Consider the following 22,748-nt stretch of genomic DNA (forward strand, 5'->3'; position numbering starts at 1 on the left):
GGCATGACAAAAATGATTGTAAATGGACACTTGCAATGAATTTGTTGTTATTGCTAATGGTAATTCTTGTAACTAATATGTTGCTATTACCAAAAACTGTAAAAGTGTACAATTTACCAAATCTTTTGGAAAATCCCTTGAATATGTTAAAAGTGATACATAAGATCACACTTTATATTAAAAGGCCTTGTTATACTGATGTTGCACAGTTAATGCCTATACACAGTCTTGGAACTTTTCACAGGGGAAAAGACATTCCAAACCTGATGTGCGGTATGAACAGGGAAACGGAGGCACACTAACACATTGCTTTCATGGCTAAATGCCAAGATTCCTGTACTATAAACAACAGTAATATCTACATTAAATTGATGTTAATTGGGTTCCAAACAGTTGCCAGAGCTTGCATGGATACAGTAGTTATGTTCTTTAGCTTTTGACAAGATCACATGAGACATAAAGGAACCATGCTGCAAAAGCAGATCCAATCTACTATTGCTCTAACCAAGTTTTACCTTGAATTTGTAAAGAGATTCATTCATGTTATTGAACATGACTTTGATAAACCACTTCTGTTATTCACTGGTATGGCTTCTAACCCAATACTAGCTGTAGTAAGACAGAACCAAGAATGGGGAGCTTTTGGGGTGCAGTTAGTGATGTTTGTGTCATCCCTTCCTGCATCAATTTTGCGTTGGGGGTGTGACATTATTGACATAATCTGGGACCGTACAGATCATCGTTGCAACCAAGGTCCTGTAGTAGCACCAAATCTTATATAAAGGGGGTCAAATGAGGTGTCTAAGATAAGGTTATGGTTTGCTGGTTATGATTAAGCTGTCTATATGCGTGTATCATTTTTATAGTTGAAGTTACGTATATTGGCTCTATACTTTCTGTAGTTCAAACTTGTGCTATGCTTCCGGGTGACCCCAGACAAGTTGGTGTCAGCTCTCCCTAGCCTGCTTGGTGGCCCATTAAGGACCATCAGCTATACAATTGACCCATTGAGAGAAGGCAGACACGCCTTGGGACTCAGCAAGGTATGCAGGGACATGCCTATGGACAGAACTCTGAAGTGTTTCCATGCAATGTAATGGACAGCTTGTCTTTGGAACAAAGAAAGAAAGACCACATGGCAAGAGAATATAAAAAGCTGCTGCAGCTCCTCCATCTTGTTTTCAATCCTGCTTCATACCTCTGGAGGAACTTTGCTACACTGAAGCTTTGAACCAAGGACTGAAAGACCCATCCCACCTGTGAATGTTTTCCAGAGACTTGATTTGAACCTGCAGTTTATTCTATCACTGTTGCAAGCCTGAACCAAGAACTTTGCCATTACTGTATGTAATTTATTTCATTTAACCAGTTCTAGCTCTCATCTATATCTTTTTCCTTTTATGAATAAACCTTTAGATTTTAGATTCTAAAGGATTGGCAGCAGCGTGATTTGTGGGTAAGATCTGATTTGTATATTGACCTGGGTCTGGGACTTGGTCCTTTGGGATTGAGAGAACCTTTTTTCTTTTACTGGGGTATTGGTTTTCATAACCATTTGTCTCCATAACGAGTGGCACTGGTGGTGATACTGGAAAACTGGAGTGTCTAAGGGCATTGCTTGTGTGACCTGTGGTTAGCCAGTGGGGCAAAACCAAAGTCTTCTCTGTTTGGCTGGTTTGGTTTGCCTTGGTGTGCATAGAAACCCCAGCCTTGGGCTGTAATTGCCCTGCTTTAAGCAATTTGTCCTGAATTGGCACTCTTAGTTGAGTCTCACCAGAACCAGCCTCGTTACAGGCCCTTAAAGCTATTTAAACCCAGATCGCTATTGTAGACACTTCCCTGATGACCTAGGCACTAACTGGCCTAATTTGGTTCTGACATCAGCACTTGGGGCCTACAGAAGGCCCTGGTCCAAGAAGGCATGTAAGCATGCGCTGAACTTTAAGCACATGAAGTCAATGAAATTACCTGAGCTTAAAGCGAAGCACGTGCTGAAGTGCTTTCCTGCTTCAGGCCCTACATAATTAGTACCCAACTCTTGGGGATCCACATTTGAAAACGTTGACCTTGGCTACACTGTCAAGAGATGGACATTAGCCCCAAAACAAACACAAGCGGTGAAGAGAACTGTGCACCCAAACCAGGAGTAATGCTAGTGTCCAGTGCACATGGAGAAAAGAGATTCTGCATGCCGAATTGCAACCTAACCGAGCTCTCAGCATCCGATCACGAGACATGCTAAGCATCTGCAATTCCCAGTAACATCCATACTCTGCAGGCCCTCAGTTGTGCACACAACTGTACATGCATAAAGCCATCTATAGCTTTGCTAGATGGGCAGCTCACAATAATAATACCTAGTTCTTTTCATTCAGAGATTTCAAAGCACTTTCCTAAGGAGATTAGTATCATTATCCCCATTGTATAGATGGGGAAACAGAGGACTGAGAATGTAAAGGGACTTGCCCAAGGTCTCCCAACCAGTCAGTGGCAGAGCTAGGAATAGAAGCCAGGTCTTCTGAGTCCTAGTCCAGTGCTCTATGCACTAGGCAACAGTGCCTCATAGAGCTACTATGCTAGGGTTCCATGGACAGCTGTTTAAATTGTGACTGGTGCCTGCATAAGAGTGTCAGTATGATGGCCCTGATTCAGCAAAGTCATTAAACCCACTGCAGTCAACAGGACTTAAGCCCACGCTATTGGGTCTATTGTTACAGAAACAAGCACCAGCGCTAGAAATGGGACTGAAAACAATAAGAGCCTGAAGAGCCATGGAATGACTTAGTGCCTGCATCAGATTAACAACAGCATGAGCTGAGCACCAGTTGGAAGGACTGATTTCAAACAATCATCGAGCCAACTTTCAGAAGAACAAAATGTACAATAACAGAACCTGTAGTAAGAACTCTGCCCTAGTGCCTTCTCTTAGATACCTAACATACTCCCTTCCAACACATGGGTAAGTAAAGAACCTGTACCATCAACTATACTGTTGTCTTTAATACACAATTAGTCATCAAATTTCCACTATTGAGCCATATGGTCTGAATCACCAAATTAAAACCATTCACAATATAGACATAAGGGGCCCTTACTGGATTTACTTCTCTATTGATCTAAGGTACATATGACTCCCATTACTGTAGTAGCTGAGTAACCTTGTGAAACAGGGCATTCCCATTTTACAGATGGGGAACTGAAGCACAGAGAGGCTAAGTGACTTGTCCATGGTCACACAGGAAGTCTATGGCACAGTAGGGACTTGAATGCAGATCTTCCAAGTCCAAGGCGAGTGCCTTAACCACATTCTTGCACTTTGCTGTGAGTGAAGTAGCACACCTGTGTGATGCTGTTCACAATTCTCTGCAAAGATTCACTTTCATCTTTCAGGTCCTGCACCTCCAGTAGCTCTCCAGTTTTAGTGAGTTCCTGTGTTCAAAGATAAGTGGTTTCTTAGTGATGAACATAAGGAAAGATCAGAGAAAGTGTAAATGTGTGTGTGTGTGTGTGTGTGTGTGTGTGTGTGTTTGTTTATATGTTTGTGTGTGATCGTGACTAATTGAGAGAGAGGAGTTTGTGGATATTTGTACCAGTTTCTGAACGTCCAGTTTTAGAGCAGAGATGGTCTTCTCTTTCTTTGCATTCTGTCCTTTAAGTTTCTGTCCTAAAGCAGTCAGTTCTGTTATCCTGAAAGATACAAGCCGGGCACAGAGAGCAGGTTGTTCACAGTGAAGAAAGTACCACAGGCTCAATGGCAAAGCTGACATTTTCCCAGCACCTTTCAGTCCTTCCAGGGCATTCAGAGACAGTTCAATGCAGAGAACAGCTGCTCGTACAAGGCAAGATCTACACACAGAAACTAGATGGATGGGATGAACACCTGATACATTTCAGAGATAGAAAAAGGAGTACATGTGGCACCTTAGAGACTAACAAATTTATTTGAGCATAAGCTTTCATGAGCTACAGCTCACTTCATTGGATGCATTCAGTGGAAAATACAGTGGGGAGATTTACATACACACACAGAGAACGTGAAACAATGGGTTTTATCATACACACTGGAAGGAGAGTGATCACTTAAGATGAGCTATTACCAGCCGGGGGGGGGGGGGGGGGGGAGGAAGAAAACCTTTTGTGGTGATAATCAAGGTGGGCCATTTCCAGCAGTTGACAAGAATGTCTGAGGAACAGTGGGGGGTGGGGAAATAACATGGGGAAATAGTTTTACTTTGTGTAACGACCCATCCACTCCCAGTCTCTATTCAAGCCTAAGTTAATTGTATCCAGTTTGCAAATTAATTCCAATTCAATGGTTTGTGGTGAGTAAAACTATTTCCTCATGTTATCTCCCGCCCACCCCCACCCCCCACCGTTCCTCAGACGTTCTTGTCAAATGCTGGAAATGGCCCACCTTGATTATCACCACAAAAGGTTTTCTTCCTCCCACCCCAACCACGGTAATAGCTCATCTTAAGTGATCACTCTCCTTACAGTGTATATGATAAAACCCATTGTTTCATGTTCTCTGTGTGTGTATATAAATATCCCCACTGTATTTTCCACTGAATGCATCCGATGAAGTGAGCTGTAGCTCACGAAAACTTATGCTCAAATAAATTTGTTAGTCTCTAAGGTGCCACAAGTACTTCTTTTCTTTTTGCGAATACAGACTAACATGGCTGCTACTCTGAAACATTTCAGAGATAATGACCTTAACTAAAGAGACACCAAGCCAGGAGGATCGCTGAGTGATAGGAAAAGAGGGTGGGATGAGGAGAGTTAAAACTTTACACAGCTGGGAAATTTGTCACTGATTTACCATAATTCTGTTGAACAACAATCTCCTGGGACACAGAATGCTATTTCCAGGGTAACTACTGTGTCATTTCTAGGACATGAGAAGAGTTGCATTAAATATTCCATGGTGTTTACAGAGTTATTTTTCAAGCACATATCTCAACATCAATATCAGAAGAATAAGAAGAAGCTGCAGCCATTATCATCCTTCGCGCTCTTTCCCTAAGCTTGGGAGCCCTGGCCTGGATGGCTGAGAATGGAAGGGGAATGTTGTCTCCAAGGCCCCAACCCCACAATTTGTTGGACGTGGGTAGGCTCCTGTGCTAGCATAGAGCCGTCCATTGGCTTTAGCTGCATTCAGCACAAGCTTTGGGTCAGTTGCAGGATTGGGCCCAACACCTTTCAGTCTTAGGCTTCCCCTTAGAGCTCCACTGGCGATCCCAGCCCTGACCTGGATACAAAGCCCCCTCCTGACTGGACAGCTGTCGCCCCGGGGCTCTGCAGTCATCCAGGTCAGCCCTGGCTTTCAGGGGAGGGATAGCTCAGTGGTTTGAGCAGTGGCCTACTAAACCCAGGGGTGTGAGCTCAATCTTTGAGGGGCCATTTAGGGATCTGGGGCAAAAATTGGGGATTGGTCCTGCTTTGAGCAGGGGGTTGGACTAGATGACCTCCTGAGGTCCCTTCCAACCCTGATATTCAATGATTCTAACCAATGGATTCAGGGTGTTTATTTTCTCTAGTTTGGAGCCTTTTACTTCTTAGAAAACACTTCTGTGGGTTTAATCTGTTTGTAGCTGCATCGTTTTGAGCAGAAGTTGGGTTCCATTAACACATCACAGCCTGTCTGCCTACGTATAGTGGTTATATGGCCCTTCTGACCTCTCCAAGTTCACCTTGGGTCCCCAAAACATGCCATTGGAAGAGGGGAAGGGGATGAGATCGCATCCTGTCACTGACTTGTTTCCTGGGTCTAACCCAGTGATCAGCATCTCAGAAGAACCCTTGGCAGATCAGTGGCATTATTTACAGGCAGAGTGCATCCGAGGTCACTCTCACACCTGCCTGCAGCATGAACCACTGCCCCCCTTCCCCTTTCGATGATGTTAGTTAATTAAAACCAGTGATGAAAACAACAGGCTCAAAGGAGGGTTTGGTGTTTGATTTTAATTAGAGTCAGTCCCAGGCGGCCCCACCATGCCCCTGAAGTGGAACTCCTCCTGCCCTGGGCAGAGCACCCTTTCCTAGGGTCTGAGGAGATTTTGCTTTCTGAGCTCAGATCCTCAGCTGGCCTAAATCAGCCCAGCCCCCTGGGCCCAATGACATCAATGATACTAAAAGAATTGACACCAACTGGCGATTGAGCTATGCTGATTTACACCTGCTGGGGAGCTGGCCCATGGGCTTCAATGGAGTTACACCAATATTACATCAGCTGTGCAGCTGGCCCTTCTTTGGAAGCTCTTGGGAAAAGCCAGAGGCAGGGAGCCAGAGCATGACCCCAACTAAAGACCTCTCCATTGGCTCGCTAGGCCCCATCACATCTTCACCTGGAGTTCAGCTCTACTTTCTCTCCATCCCAGCGGCTCTGGAGCTGAATCATCTCCCGGACCTTCTCCTGAAGCTGCTGCTCCAAGCGTGCCCCCTGCAGAGCCTGCTTCTCCAGCAAGCAGGCTGCGCCACTTTCGGACAGACGCAGGTTTGAGTCCAAGTTCAGGCAGGCAGTCTGAAGGCGGCGTGCAGTCCTTGCCATCTCTGTCTGGGCCTCAGCCAGGCCTCTGGCAACAAGAGAGAAATCACCACATGTGAAGATTCATGCAGAAATCCTTGCGGTTTTAGAGCGCATCACCTCAAACCAAGACAGGGCTCCTAACACACTGCCAGCCAGCAGCTGTCTGAGCCTCCTCCCAAAAACTGCCAGGGTCCCAGCAATGGAAACCTACTCAGGACTATTGTAGGAGCAGTAGTGATCTGTATGCTCTGTATAACCTGTATGTTCAAAAGGTCTGTTACACTCCCCCCCCCGCCCCGCCGCCCCCCTTTTTTGTCTCCTCTCCCTCTTTGAATACCTGTGAAGTGACTTTCCCCCTCCCCCTCCCTCCTGGAATGCTTGTGGGATGAATGGGCTGCTTGAACAGCTGGAAGATCAGAACAGCTCCCAGGTAGACAAGGTGTCTGGGACTCTAATTAGGCAGCGCTCACACACCCAATGCATGGACACTGCATGGACACTGTCCGAGGTGGAGTGTGACCAACCAGATGCGACCAAGTCATCTTTAGTCACAGGCCATGAGGAGCAGGTCCTTAAAAGGGGAAGGGGCCACGTGCTCAGGAGTGCACTCACAAGCTTGTACTTCCTGTGAAGGCCCTTCGCCTGGACCACCTGGCCAGTGGTTCACTGCATTGCATTCCATCGTGCCCCGGGAAGACTTACCTTCATCGCACCATCCATCGCTGCGCTGTGGGACACTTACCTTGAAGGATCCTGACATCTCCAGTATGAGTATGACATACTCCAGCACTTGAGTATGTAAGTGTGAGTGTGACCCTTCCCCCCCTTCTTTTCAGCTTAGCTGTCAGTATAATAAACCTGCTGCTTTCTGCCAAACTCTGGTGGGTCATTAGTCCTCCCTAAGCTTACTAGCTGGCCCAATTTTTGGGACCGAGGACAGCCGGGCACGACTCACTTCCTGGGGGGCACCAGATCCCAGTGCCTCCTTTGGAAGCTCGATCCCCTGTCTGGCTGTTGTGATGTTACTAATATGAACTGTGATCGTATCAATCATTGTTGCAACCAAAATCCTAAAGTGGCACCAAATCTTGTACAAGGAGGTCACGTAAGGTGTCCATGAAAAGGTTATGATTTGCTGGTTATGATTACGCTATCTGTATGCATGTATCATTTTTGTATTTAAAGTTATAAGTATTGGCTTTATACTGTCTGTATTTCAAACTTGTGCTATGTTTCTCAGTGACACCCCCAGACAATGTGGCATCAGCACTGCCTAGCCTGCTTGATGGCCCATTAAGGACCATCAGCTATACACCTGACCCACTGAGAGAAGGCAGATACACCTTCTGACTCAGCAAGGCATGCAGGGACATGCCTATGGACCAAACTCTAAGGTTTTTCCATTCCATGTGCTAGGTGGCTTGTGTTTGGAACAAAGGAAGCACAAGCCACATGGAAAAAGGACTATAAAAGGCAGCTGCATCATCTCCATTTTGTCTTCAATCCTGTTTCTTCCCTCTGGAGGAACTTTGCTACAAATTGAAGCTCTGAACAAAGGACTGAATGACCCATCCAAGCTGTGGATGTATTCTAGAGACTTGATTTAAGCCTGCAGTTTATTCCACCACTACTACAAGTCTGAACCAAGAACTTTGCTATTACTGTATGTAATTGATTCAATTTAACCAATTTTAACTCTCATCTATATTTCTTTCTTTTTATTAATAAACCTTTAGATTTTAGATTCTAAAGGACTGGCAACAGCGTGATTCGTGGGTAAGATCTAACTGATATATTGACCTGGGACTGCGGCTTGGTCCTTTGGGATTGGGAGAACCTTTTTTCTTTTACTGGAGTATTGGTTTTCATAACCATTCATTCCCATAAGGAGCGGTGCTGGTGGTGATACAAGGGAACTGGAGTACCCGAGGGAATTGCTTGTATGACTTCTGGTTAGCCAGTGGGGTAAAACCGAAGTCCTCTCTGTTTGACTGGTTTGGCGTGCCTTAATAATAAACTCCAGCTTTGGGCTGTAACTGCCCTGCTCTAAGCAATTTGTCCTGAATTGATACTCTCAGTAGTGTCTCACCAGAGGCCACATCGTTACAGCTGTGCAGCTATGTAGCTTGCTGCAGAGATCATGCCTAATTAGCAGACACTTTCTGAATTCGCCTAGGTGAGCTGAGAGATCCAAGGACCCTCTGGCTGTGATTAGCTGGTATCCTTCCATCTTTGGCAGTCCCTGGGATCAGATTTACATACCCTTTGGAGGAGATTCAGGTTAGGGCACTGTTACTTGGAGCCGGTGCTCTAACTGGCTATCGAGATCCACACACTTGTCATCCTCCTGCTTCCATCTACAGGGCCATCAGGAATAGTGGGGAAATCTCCTGGCAGAACCCCGCCCAGGCGGTACTCACCGCTCTGCTGTGGCATGCAGCTCCGCCAAGTTACTGCGCAGCGTGGCAGCTTGGTGCCATAGCAGCAGGATCCCGCTGTGCTCATTGCTTAAGTACGAGCCAGAGCTCTGAGGAAATAAGAGTGGGACGTGAGGGGCTGTGAGTGCAGAGATGATATCTCAAAATTCAGGTGTTCACTAAGGGAGTGCCATGGCCAAGGCCCAATCTCCATCACGTCCTTTCTGCAACCTAACCTCGTGTGTGCACACACCCTGAGCAGAGGTTTCCATTGAGTTGTCAGCAGTGACGTCCAGCCCCCTTTTGTGAGTGGATACAGTTAATGGAGAACCCTGCAAGGTGTATGCGCACTTCCACCTTCCCCATAATTTACATCGCTTTGCATTTATCAGGACTGATTTTCATCCGCCATTGCGCTGCCCACTCCCCTGGTTTGTTCAGGTCTCTCTGACGTTGCTTTCTGCTCCTTGCTGCCCTAAATATCTATGTATCATCTGAAGACTGTGCCCCTCACTGCTCTGCACCCCCCGCTAGGTCATTAATACATTTATTAAACCGCATTGACTCTAGAACAGAACCTTCAGCTCTCAGCTCCAGGGAAGTCACCTTCTTTGACCCACGCTGCTGTGTTTAAGCTCAGATCAGTAACAGGCTACATGGGCAGATTTAGAAATGGAGCTGATGTAAACCAGCACAGCTCCATTGTTGTCAGGGGGCCAGGCGCCCTGCTGGTCTAAACTGGCATCACTCCACTGAAGTCAACAACAAAAACCAAACCATAATGCCCAGCGGAAGGACTCACCTCCCTGCCGTTGTCCCCCAGGAATGCTCTCTGCTCTAGCTCGCCTCTCAGCCTGTGCAGGTCTGATGTTGCCCTCTCCAGCTCCCTCACCAGTCTCTGATTGGAGCATTTCATCTGGTCCAGCTGTTCCCGCAGCAGCATGTTCATCTGGGAAAGGCTGGTGCTCCTATGGCAGAACAAGCCAGATATTGGTTTCCCCTGCTCTTCAGCTCTGGCACTAGAGGGCAGCTCCGATCTCCATGTACTCCCTGTGCTCCAGCAATCCTGTCTCAGTAGCAGGAGCACCCTCTCCTGTGTGGGACACTCCGTCTCCAGGCTCAGTCCATCGGACATTTACCCTCCTATGGAAGGAACTGAAGAGAATACAGTCTCCATGCCTTGGATTCTGATCTCCAGAGCAGAGCTGTGTGGCATGCGCTGCTCCTGCAACACACCATTCTTCAGAAGCAAAAGTGTGGAGACGCCAAACCTATTTCACTGCACTTACCATTCTAGGCCTTTCGAGTAGCCCTGAGCTAATGGCCGCACAGTCAGAGAACATCAGGCAATAATAATGCTTAGCACCTGTACAGAGCACTACATTTCTCAAAGCACTGTATGAACATTAACACATTGTTCCTTTCTTCAGCCTGGGAAGTAGGGAATGATCATCCCCATCTCATTATGGGAATTAATTCCTTTGGGCTACAATTGAGAAACACCATCCCCTGCTCAGAGGCCTGTATACAAATATTACACTAAATGGAGTGGCCACAGCTCAGACAATGACCCAACTTGGGATCCCCCAACTAGCTGGAGAGCTGCAACCTTCACAGACATATAGACGCTGAGGCCAGAAGGGAGCGTTGTGCTATCTAATCTAACTCCTGCAGAGCACAGGCCAGAGCAGCTCACTCAGTGATTCCTACAGCAAGTCCACGACTTCAGATTGAGCTAGAGCACATTTTTAGAAAGACACCTTTATCCTCAAGGGCCTGGGGAAAGAGCCAAGCTCTGCAGTGGGCCTGAGAGGGTCACAGATCCTGACTCTGTGGGGCCAAGGAGGGAGTACATTCTAAAGCGGAGGTCAGAACACCCTGTTCGCAGCACCTTTCCAATGGGACCCATCTCTGCACTCCCACAAGCAGCAGTATGGCATGGGGAGAGCAGTCACCCCAAACCCTCAATTGGCACAGCGAGAGCAGTCAGTGGTCACCCAAAACCCCGCATCAGCATGGGGAGAACAATCAGCAGTCACCCCAAACCAACATCGGCACAGGGACAGTGGTCAGCAGTGAGCCCAAACCCCGCCTGGGCACGGGGACAGTGGTCAGCGGTCACCCCAAACCCTGCATCAGCACAGGGATAGCAGTCAGTGGTCACTCCAAGCCCCATTCTGGCATGGGGACAGATGTCACTCCAAATGCTGTATACGTTTAAATCAATGCCTTGAAGTCATTTCCGAAAGCAGCAGGGAACAGGGCAGACCTCAGGCCCCCTGCACTGAATGGGTAACCACATCCTGTGCCGGCTCACACTTCCCAGTGCTCTCAAGGTGCCTCCTCTGTCTGCTAAACTCTCCCATCTCAGGATCCCCCAGGACCTTCCTCCTGCCACCTCCCACCAGCAGCCCATCCAAACTCCAGCCAGGGGACCTTGCTGCAGCCCCACTACAGACACAACCCTGATGGGTCCCAGCAAGAAACCACAGGTAGATCTGGCATCCTAGGTGAAAACACACTGAGAAAGGTGGCACCTGAGCATGCTGGCTAGCAGGAATATGTGCAGGACTGGCCCCCACAATGCCTCCAAAACAGCCACTATTTCATTTCCTGGTTTCTGAGGATTAGCCCTTTGATAGCTGGAGATTATAGAGCAGCAGGTGGTACAAAGGGATCCCAGTGGGTGCTAGCTGATGCAGCTGGGTTGGAGACTGTTGTATGTGTGGGGGTATTCTGAACAGCAACCCCCCATCATTTGCCTTTGCTGGGTGGCTCAGCTCCCTAGGCGGGATCACAGTGGGCCTGAGTCACAAACAGAAAACAACAACCTCCTCAGCTGCTCTGCTGTGCAGGAGCAGGGAAAGACACATGCAAGTGTATCTATCTACTGCAGAGAACGGCAAAGAGCTAAAATTTGAGCAAAGAAATCAAAGCACCAAGCTGCACCACATGGCCAGGCTCTGAAATCTCAAACTGGAAACGTTGCACACCTGCATCCAAAATTACTGCTAGGGCTGGAGAGTTCAAGGGACTGCTAATGGGATACAGAGCCTGTTGCCTCTAGGTCCCCAGTTCAAATCCAGCTTAGACGACTGCAAACTGTTACCATTAGATGGCAGTTGAGTAACATCCAGCTCTAGGCAAGGCTCAAGTGCTGCAGTTCTCAAACTTTAGCAACCTGAGGACCCCCATTTTGATTTAAAAGTTTTCACAGACACCTCCCCCCCCCCAGTTGGCTTCTAATTTTCCCTGGGGGTGCTCAACCCCCACTCAGCCCCAGGCCCACCCCAACTCCACCCTTCCCCCCAAGGTTCCACCCCACCTCTTCCCACCCCGCTCTACCCCACCCCTCCTCTTTCCCACCTCTTTCCACCCCTCCCCCGAGTCCCCATTCCTCCTCCTCCCTTCCAGTGCCTCCTGCATGCCACGGAACAGCTGTTCAGCAGCTTGCAGGAGACACTGGGAGGGAGTGGAAAGAGTTGATCAGCAGGGCCAGTGGCCCCAGACATGACTTGCGGACCCCTGGAGTACCCTCATGAACCCTCAGGGGTCCACAGACCCCAGTTTGAGAACCACTTCTCTAGAGTAACCTGCTCTCTCCTTTCCTTTGTACAAGGGATAAAGAGGGCCCACTGATGCTCCTTGGACACAGCAGCCAGCCTCACCTCTGCTGCTCCTCCTCCAGGCGGGTAAGAGTGTTCTCCAGTTCTGTGCTGTGGTTATACTCTGAGCAGCACAGGTGGGATTCTGTGGACTCCAGGCGAGTCTGCAGCTGGGAGAGAGGAGTGACACATCAAAAGGGCACGGATAGCAATGGGGGAGCAGAATGGCTCCCCGAGGACAAAGAACTTCACGCAGGACGGACAGAAACAAACTGATAAACAAACAGACAAATGGAGAACCAGCAGCTGGTAAAACCAGAGACCTTCTATGAGGCAGAGAACCTCCCAGCCAACTGGGCCACTTTGGATAGACTGTTACCTGCATTTTCAGGGAGCCAGAGCCATTTATTTAAGGTCTTTTCTTCCCAAAGCTGCATCCAGAATCCATTCCAGATAAATGCAAAGAGTCAGATTCTCAGTGTAAATAGGCATATCTCAACTGAAATCAGTTAAGCTAAACTGATTTACACCAGGTGAGGATTTGCCCTAGAAACCCCTGACTGGATTCTGGGGCCCCCATTTCCTCCCCCATGTCACTGGGGCTTAACGCTGTGATGCTGCCTGTGTACGCTGACCATATTTTCCATTTTCCAAAAGGGAGAAAGGAAACACATCCAATCCTGGAGCTTTCTTGTGTTTCCATGGGCAACCACAGGGCCGTGCTGTGCTCTCTTTCCTTCCTACAGAACTGGAGAAATGCTGAGAAAGACCCAGTCCAGCAGCGCTCCTTGGAGAATGATGAGTAGCAGAGCAGAGTGACTTGCTGTGCGCTGTCTCCTCTGTGGGTTGCAATCCTCCTCTCCCACAGATCTCAAATGCACAGGGCTTTGTAGTTTTCAAACTGCAGTGAAACCCCACTATCACCTATCCTGCTCTGCACTGCCCTGTCTGAAGTGTTCAGGCTGTTTGCTCGAAGGGTGGTGATGGGATCCTGTTGTCATGCCACCACACCAGGCTGCTTGGAAAGGCCCTAGAACCTTTTCAACTGTATCCACTTTTACTAAGAGAACCATACACAAAAGGGCATTTACAACAGCTGTTTTGTTAGGTGAGCCTGACTGCCAAAAGAACACAGAAATTAAACACAAAGGCATGATGGGATACTACTATGCAAATTTCTTGCAAAGTTCAGAGTAAAACCATTGCATGATTCATCATACCATTTCTCTGCATTGGCAGGACAATGAAAGCTGTACTGACCATCTGTTTCTGGTGCTCAGATTCAGACGTTTTCTCTAGCAGCTGTTGCTCCAGCTCCCCACATCTTTTCTTGTATTGTAGCACCTAGGCCGAGGTGCAGAAAGGGGAATTGGGGGAGGGGAATGAAAGGTTTAGAAAAAGAGATGAGAGAGAGAAAAGAGGGTAAGAGAAGCCCGGATTAGGATAATTAGTTGGAGTGTTACAGGCACTCAGGGTAAAATGATCACCCATGGGGCTACCACTCTGTCAGTCCATGACGCTTACTGATGACAAAGGGTCAGATTCGATGCCCACTAACATCAATGGGAGTCACTCCACTGACTTCAGTGGGTTTTGGATCACGCCTTTAATGCAATATGAAACTGTCACCTGGAAGACAGGAGAGGCATCTAAATGTGACAGAGTCCAGCCCCACACAGCTGAGCAGAGTGCCAAGCAAACTCTGTCTTGGAAATGCATGTTCTCTTCCTAAAGTTGCAGCAGGGCAGGGGGTTACCCAGAAGTGCAGTGTGTGTGTGTGGGGGGGAAGGTTATCAAGAGGTGTGGGGGGGGTTAGGCAGAGGTGCAGCAGGGATGGGGAAGGTTGCCCAGAGGTGCAATGGGAGGGGCTGTCCAGAGGTACAACAGGGGTCGGGGAGGTTGCCAAGAGTTGCAATGGGGGGGTGGAGTGGGTTACCCAGAGGTGCAGCAGGGGTGGGGAAGATTGTCCAGAGGTGCAATGGGGGGTGGAGTGGGTTACCCAGAGGTGCAACAGGGGTCTGGGAAGTTGCCCAGAGGTGCAATGGGGGTGGAGTGGGTTACCCAGAGGTGCAGTAGGGATGGGGAAGGTTGCCCAGAAGTGCAGCAGGGTGGGGGGTTTCCCAGAGATGCAGTGGGGGAAGAGTTGCCCAGATTTGCATAGGGGTGGGTGGGTTACCCAGAGAGGGGTTGCCCAGAGGTGCAGTGGGGTGGGAGTTGCCCAGAGGTAAGACTGCCTTGTTCATAACACTAACAGAAATCAAGAGTATGCTGCACGTCTCTTCCTGCTCCAGCGAGAGACACAGTGCCTTGCCCAACACGTGCCCGTGTCACAGCCTGGACTCTGAGCAGACTGAGCCTAGTGCCCAGGTCGTGTGAATTGGAGCAGCACCACAGCTGCAGTACAGCTGTCCCATTCAGACCAGATACCCAAAGCAATGGCTGGGCAAATTAGACAGTGAGTTTTTTCTACCCCCCATCCTAGGTACCTTGCTCATTGAGAGGCTGGCATGGGTTTGGATACCTACCTTGTTCTGGAGCCTCTGGACCAGCTGAGCCTGGCGCTGCTGCCCCTCCTGATAGGCCTGAAGCTTGCACTTGTACGCCTTCTCGTCATCCTTGAACCGCTGCCTCAGTTCCATGAGCACCAGGCTGCCATCCCCCTCCCGCTGGGCTGCTTCCACCCGCAGCGCCTTATCCATCTGGAAAAGCAGAGACGACTGCAAACTGTTACCTGTTCAGAACCGCAGAACCGCAGCAGAAGGACAGAGCCCTCCCCCCCACAGGTGGGGAGAGCATGTGCTGGGTACAGGGTGGGGTGGGGTGTCGCTGGGCAGAGGAGACACCTGGGGCAGTCATGTGTTCTCCCCTTTAGATTGGGAGCATATGGGGAGGTACAAGTCATCTATAGCACAGGTGTGAGCAGCCACACCCTGGTTACTGGGTCCTCACTGGTGCTTGGCTCCCCTGGGTGTCACTTGGACTGCTGGGGCACAGCCCATATTCGTTAGTATTGCACTAAGCTGAGTGGCTCTATGATTCCTTCCTATGTCTGTCATAGTGGGCACGCAGGGGGAATTGTGGGAAGGCACTGAAGGACTATCAGCACTCTGAAGAATTTAGCCTGCATCCTCGCTGCAAAGTGGGCGGCTATCAGCCCAAGTGAAAACAGCACATAGGCTCTAACAAATAACCCAGGCAGGCTGCTAGTCTGGGCTGAAAGCACCATAAAACGGGTGACAGGTTTGTGTGGGTAGAAAGGAGCGAGTTGGGGCAATACAAACCAACCCTGTAGGGCAGACAGTGTTTGCAGTATCTCCTGTTTATTAGTGCCTTGTGCATGCATGCTGCTGTACAGACACTGAGTAGCTGATGATTTATTTATACGTTATTTGTTGTTGTTATTATTATTGTAACACCCAGTGCAAGGTGCTCTACAAGCAAGGAACAAAAAGACAGCCCTGTCCCAAAAAGCTGACAAGTTAAATACGTCTAAGGCTATGTCTATGGTAGCACTTTTGTCAGTAAAACTTATGTCACTCAGGGGTGTGAAAAAACACCCCCCTGACTGACCTAAGTTTCATCAACAGAAGCACTGGTGTGGACAGTGCTATGTTGGTGGAAGACACTGTTCTTCACACAGAGCTACCGCCGCTTGTTGGGGGTGGTTTGATTATGCCAGCGGGAGAACTCTCTCCCGCCGGCACAGAGTGGCTACACAGGAGACTTTACAGCAGAGCAGCTGCCAGTGGTACAGCTGTGCCACTGCAAGGTCTCTAATGTAGACATAGCCTAAGAAACAACACGTGGCTTCAGCTAGACAAACAGATGGAGGAGCAGAAGGACACAGCCCTGGTCTAGTAGAACATAGCCACCCACTCAAGGAATCAATTTTGAAGCACTTCAAGGAGAGGAAAGTGATCAGGAACAGTCAGCATGGATTCATCAAGGGCAAGTCATACCTGACTAACCTAATTGCCTTCTATGATGAGATAACTGGCTCTGTGGATGAGGGGAAAGCAGTGGACGTGTTATTCCTGAACTTTAGCAAAGCTTTTGATACGGTCTTCCACAGTATTCTTGCCAGCAAGTTAAAGAAGCATGGGCTGGATGAATGGACTATAAGGTGGATAGAAAGCTGGCTATATCATCGGACTCAATGGGTAGTGATGAATGGCTCCATGTCTAGTTGGCAGCCAGTATCAAGTGGAGTGCCCCAAGAGTTGGTCCTGGGGCCGGTTTTGTTCAATATCTTCATTAATGATCTGGAGAATGGCATGGACTGCACCCTCAGCAAGTTTGCAGATGACACTAAACTGGAAGGAGTGGTAGATATGCTGGAGGGTAGGGATAGGATACAGAGGGACTTAGACAAATTAGATGAGTGGGCCGAAAGAAATCTGATGAGGTTCAACAAGGACAAGTGCAGAGTCCTGCACTTAGGACAGAAGAATCCCATGCACTGCTACAGACTAGGGACCGAATGGCTAGGCAGTAGTTCTGCAGAAAAGGACCTAGGGGACGAGAAGCTGGATACGAGTCAACAGTGTGCCCTTGTTGCCAAGAAAGCTAACGGCATTTAGGGCTGTATAAATAGGAGTATTGACAGCAGATCGAGGGACGTGATCATTCCCCTCTATTCGTCCTCATCTGGAGTACTGTGTCCAGTTTTGGGCCCCACACTATAAGAAGGATGTGGAAAAATTGGAAAGAGTCCAGCGGAGGGCAACAAAAATTATTAGGAGGTTGGAGCACATGACTTATGAGGAGAGACTGAGGGAACCGGGATTATTTAGTCTGCAGAAGAGAAGAATGAGGGGTGATTTGATAGCTGCTTTCAATTACTTGAAAGGGGGTTCCTAAGAGGATGGATCTAGACGGTTCTCAGATGACAGAACAAGGAGTAATGGTGTCAAGTTGCAGTGGGGGAGGTTTAGGTTGGATAGTAAGAAAAACTTTTTCACTAGGAGGGTGGTGAAGCACTAGAATGGGTTACCTAGGGAGGTGGTGGAATCTCCTTCCTTAGAGGTTTTTAAGGTCAGGTTTGACAAAGCCCTGGCTGGGATGATTTAGTTGGGGATTGGTCCTGCTTTGAGCAGGGAGTTGGACTAGATGACCTCCTGAGGTCCCTTCCAACCCTGATATTCTATGATTCAACTTTAAATTTGTTTTCACATTGCTGCAGGTCCCTTTGGATAGCAGTGTGTGTGTCTTCCCCAGCTGTGCGGTACAGATCTGATCTTGTCTGCATGCAGCGTACTTCGCAGTGCTGAGTCTGACTCACAAGGCAGAGTTACCCAATTATAAGGTTCTCTTGGCTTCTATAGCCACTGTACCTTGTTATAAACATCCTCCCTCCTTTGATGACACTACCCTCTGCAGGACAGGAGGATTCTTGCCTCACCCCAGAGACCAGGCTCCCAGATGGACGGAGACATTTACAGTATTATCACACAGAGAACAGGCAATTGGAAATAATTTGGATTTGATCTGTTGGTGGTAGATGTTGGGAGAAGCCCCACAATTTTTTGATATTCACATAGAACATCTTGAGTTAGCTGGGTTTCTGGCAGAGTTAGGGCAGGAGAATTGGGCCCTTTATATGTGATGCTGACAGACCACATGCCAGGTCATGCCAAGGTCCCTCTGTCTCAATCGAACACTGACAAAGTCCGAGCTGGAATCCGTCTGGCTCACCTGAGTGTTGGTATGGTTAAAAGAGGGGCTAGAATGATAAGAATGTGTTTAGACTTTATGGACTGCTGGTGAATGACTGCATGCATTAATTTCACTTCTAGCATGTGTATCCTGTGTTATAAGGTAATATTTGAGTGTTTGCACTGTAAGTCTCTGTGACCGTGTAAATCACCAGATAGGAGAGAGATACTAATGAGTGTAAAGTGCTGGTTTCCAACCAAAGGTGTTACATCCTGGCAGAGAACAAAGGTCCATCAATATCAGACAGACAAGAGTGGAGCGTTAAAGAGGACAAAAGACTTTGTTGTTTACTCTCCCTCCAACCATGAAGATGAGTCTTGCAAGTGAATTCCTCCCATCAGCTGAGTTTGCAGCTCAAAGCAGAAGTGGGTAAGGGCATAGGCTACATGTGACTGTTGTGAGTGGAGGCCACAATTTAAAGTTTGGGGTGGAAGAGCATGTGACCACCCCATGTGTTGACTTGGGGTGCAGGAACCTTTCAGCCCCACCTCCCTGGGCCAGAGCAGCCAAACCTGCCAGATCCTAGGGGGCTGGGGCCGCAGGAGCAGGGAGTACATGCCTCTGGGCCAGCCCCAGACCTGAGAGGAGGTGACTCATAGCAACAAAGCTTCTCCCCGGAACTCCAGCACCCTTAGGGACACCTCAGCACGGGGAGGAGCATGGGCAATGCCCCTAACTGAGGCTGAGCAGAGGAAACCTGCTCCCAGTGCCTTCCCCAGTGACTTCACCCCCTGCACCCAGCCCACGGCTGCCACAGAATCATAGAATATTAGGGTTGGAATTTTCCTCCAGGGCAGATTGGAAGACGCTCTGGAGGTTTTTCGCCTTCCTCTGTAGCATGGGGCACGGGTCACTTGCTGGAGGATTCTCTGCTCCTTGAAGTCTTTAAACCACAATTTGAGGACTTCAATAGCTCAGACATAGGTGAGAGGTTTTTCGCAGGAGTGGGTGGGTGAGATTCTGTGGCCTGCGTTGTACAGGAGGTTGGACTAGATGATCATAATGGTTCCTTTAGACCTTAATATCTATGAATCTATGAAAGGCTGACACTACCTTTGGAAAGAAGGCAGGGGGAGGTCGCAGCTGTACCTTGTCTTTATGGAACACCATATACAGTGGTTCCGACATGAGGGCTCTGAGCTTGGATACACGCCTCGCAGAGGTGATAGCCACAAGGAAGACTGTCTTCCAGGAGAGGTACAGGAGCAAGCAGGTGGCCAGCGGCTCGAACAGGGCCCCCATAAGCCTGGAGAGGACCAAGTTAAGGTCCCACGCAGGAACCAGTTGTCGCACCTGCGGGTATAGATGGTCCAGTCCCTTAAGGAATCTGCCGACCATAGGGTTGGAGAAGACCGAGCGACCATGTTCCCTCAGGTGGAAAGCTGAAATGGCTGCCAGGTGCATCCTGATAGACGATACAGCCAAACCTTGTTGTTTTAAGTACAGGAGGTAATCCAGGATGAAAGGCACTGAAGTCTGCAGGGGTGGCATGCCGTTCTGAGCACACCAGCAGGAAAACCGTTTCCATTTGGCCAAATATGTGGCTCGGGTAGAGGGTTTCCTGCTACCTAGCAGCACCTGCTGCACCGAGTGTGAGCAGAGCAGCTCTGACTGAGTTAGCTTTGCAGCATCCACACTGTGAGGTGGAGCGATTGCAGGTTGGGGTGACAGGCATCCGTGGTCTTGCAAGATCAGGTTCGGCCACAGTGGGGTGTGATCGGAGCGTCTACCAATAACTCCAGGAGCGTGGTATACCAGTGCTGCTTGGGCCACGCCGGGGCAACCAGAATCAGACGTACTCTGTTCCTGCATAACTTGAGCAGGACCCTGTGGACTAGTGGGAATGGAGGGAAGGCGTAGAACAGCTGGTCTTTCCATGGAAGTAGGAAGGCATCTGGTAGGGAACCTGGGGAACGTCCCTGGAGAGAACAGAACACTTGGCACTTCCGATTGTTGCGCGAGGGGAAACAGGTTGACCTGGGGAAACCCCCATCTCAGGAAGATGAAGTGGATGACATCTAGGCGAATCGACCACTTGTGAGACTGGAAGGACCTGCTGAGGTGATCTGCCAGCGTGTTCTGAACCCCAGGGAGAAACGACACCACCAGATGCATTGAGTGGGCTATGCAGAACTCCCACAGGGAATGGCTTCCTGACAGAGGGGGGACGACCAGGCTCCCCCTTGCTTGTTGATGTAGAACATGGCTGTGGTGTTGTCTGTGAGGACCGCTCCACAATGGCCATGTAGGTGTCCGCGAAACACCTGACACGTCAGGAGCACTGCCATCAGCTCTCACACATTGATATGAAGAGATAGCTCAGATGTGGTCCATAGACCCTGCGTTCAGAGGTCCCCGAAGTGGGCGCCCCACCCCAAAGATGACACGTCTGTGACTAGGGACAAGGAGGGTTGTATGGAGTGAAATGGTACCCCTTTGCACGCCGACATTGAGTCCAACCACCAGCGGAGGGAGGTTAAAACCACTTCTGGGACAGTGACCACCATGCTCAGGCTTTCTCGACCTGGCCGATGTACTGTTGACAGCCAGGCCTGAAGTGGGCGAAGCTGAAGTCTGGCATGCCTGGTTACATACGTGCACAAAGCCATGTGCCCCAGAAGGCTCAGGCCTGTCTTTACCGTTGAAGTCAGGAAGTTTTGAAGGCTGCAGACGATGTTCGCAAGCGACTGAAAGTGGGTGTCCAGTAGGAGAGCTCGGGCATGTCTGGAGTCTAAGACTACCCTGATAAACTCTATTCTCTGGGTTGGTTCCAGAGTCGACTTTTCAGTGTTGAGCAGGAGGCCCAGCTGGAGGAACATGTCTATGGTGAGTCAAACATGGGATTGTACTTGGTCACTGGTGCAGCCCCGAATAAGCCAGTCATTGAGATACGGAAACACTTGGATCCGTTGATGATGAAGGAAGGCTGCCATCACTGCCATACACTTGGGGAACACCCTGGGAGCCGTGGACAGGCCAAGTGAAGGATGGTAAATTGGTAGTGTTCGTGATTGACCACAAAGCGAAGGAAACGTCTCTGCACTGGATGAATTGCTATGTGGAAGTACGCATCCTTCATTTTAAGGGCGGCGTACTAGTCTCCAGGATCCAGGGAAGGAATAATGGTCCTCAGTGAAACCATGCAGAACTTCAACTTTACCATGAATTTGTTGAGTCCGCGTAGATCTAGGATGGGTCGAAGCCTGCTCTTGGCCTTGGAGATTAGGAAGTAACAGGAGTAAAATCCCCTGCCTCTTAGCTCCCTTGGATCCTCCTTGAGCACTCCCATAGTCAGGAGCATTTGGACCTCCTGTGTAAGGAGTTGCTCGTGAGAAGGGTCCCTGAAGAGGGATGGGAAGAGAGGATTGGAGGGAGAGGAGAAAGAAAACTGAGGAGAATATCCCTTTTCCACCGTGCAAAGAACCCAATGGTCTGAGTTTATACAGAACCATGCACGATGGAAATGGGAGAGACGATTTCGAAATGGAGGAGAAAGATCCTGGATGGCAACTGGCATACCATCCTCGGGCGCACCTTCAAAAGTTTTGCTTAGGCCCCGCCAGTGGTTTGGGAGGACCCCGATTCTGACTGGGTTGGTGGCTGGTAGATCTCTTCCTACCACCTCACACGCGCCTTCTATAAAAGTCCTGCCTCAGTCGAGGACGGGGATAGGACCATTGAGGCTGCGGCTTAAAGGGCCTGCGATGGATAACTGGGGTGTGCATTCCCAGGGAGCGCATGATAGCCCTGTAATTTTTCAGACTCTGTAGTCTAGAGTTTGTTTTGTCCGAAAACAGGCCCTGCCCATCAAATGGAAGGTCCTTCAGGGTCTGGTGTAGCTCTGTCAGCAGGCCAGATACCTGTAGCCATGAGATGCGTCACATGGCTATGCCCGATGCAAAGGTCCTAGCCGCAGAGTGTGCCACATTTAAGGAGGCCTGCAAGGAAGTCCTAGCCGCCTTTTTGCCCTCTTCCACTATGGCCCCAAACTCATCCCGGGACACCTGAGGAATTAACTCCTTAAATTTCAACATGGAGCTCCACGAATTATAGTCATAACGGCTCAGGAGTGCCTGTTGGTTCGTGATCCTGAGCTGTAGTGCCCCTGAGGAGAAAATCTTGCGCCCAAACAAATTGATATGCCTGGCATTTTTTGATTTGGGTGCTGGAGCTTGTTGACCATGTCACTCCCTCTCGTTCACCGAGGCCACCACTAGTGAACTAGGCTAAGGGTGAGTATAAAGGTACTCATACTCCTTGGACGGGACAAAGTATTTCCGCTCCACTCCTTTGGCCATTGGTGGGATAGAGGCAGATTGTCAGATTGCCAGATTGTCTTGGCATTGGTCTGGATGTTGCAGACAATGGGCAAAGCTACTCAGGACGGGGCCTCTGCTGAAAGGATGTCCACCACTGGGTCCTCCAACTCCACTACCTCCTCAGCTTGGAGGTTCATATTACGTGCCACCCTACGTAGAAAGT

General features: G+C 49.1%; 1 protein-coding gene across 1 annotated transcript in view; it reads right to left on the reverse strand.

Annotated features, from left to right (window-relative positions):
- Window positions 1–22,748, reverse strand: part of CROCC2 (ciliary rootlet coiled-coil, rootletin family member 2) — a 193,938-nt gene that overhangs the window by 128,210 nt on the left and 42,980 nt on the right. Inside the window, exons 4-11 of the mRNA XM_043491634.1 lie at window positions 15,077–15,250; window positions 13,812–13,895; window positions 12,615–12,721; window positions 9,749–9,914; window positions 8,950–9,056; window positions 6,348–6,575; window positions 3,591–3,687; window positions 3,340–3,429 (exon numbers count right to left, since the gene is read on the reverse strand). Of these exons, the coding sequence (XP_043347569.1) occupies window positions 3,340–3,429; window positions 3,591–3,687; window positions 6,348–6,575; window positions 8,950–9,056; window positions 9,749–9,914; window positions 12,615–12,721; window positions 13,812–13,895; window positions 15,077–15,250 (1,053 nt within the window). The remainder of the gene's footprint in view (window positions 1–3,339; window positions 3,430–3,590; window positions 3,688–6,347; window positions 6,576–8,949; window positions 9,057–9,748; window positions 9,915–12,614; window positions 12,722–13,811; window positions 13,896–15,076; window positions 15,251–22,748) is intronic.

This window comes from Dermochelys coriacea, chromosome 9 (assembly GCF_009764565.3).
Source record: "Dermochelys coriacea isolate rDerCor1 chromosome 9, rDerCor1.pri.v4, whole genome shotgun sequence".
Classification (NCBI taxonomy): domain Eukaryota; kingdom Metazoa; phylum Chordata; order Testudines; family Dermochelyidae; genus Dermochelys; species Dermochelys coriacea.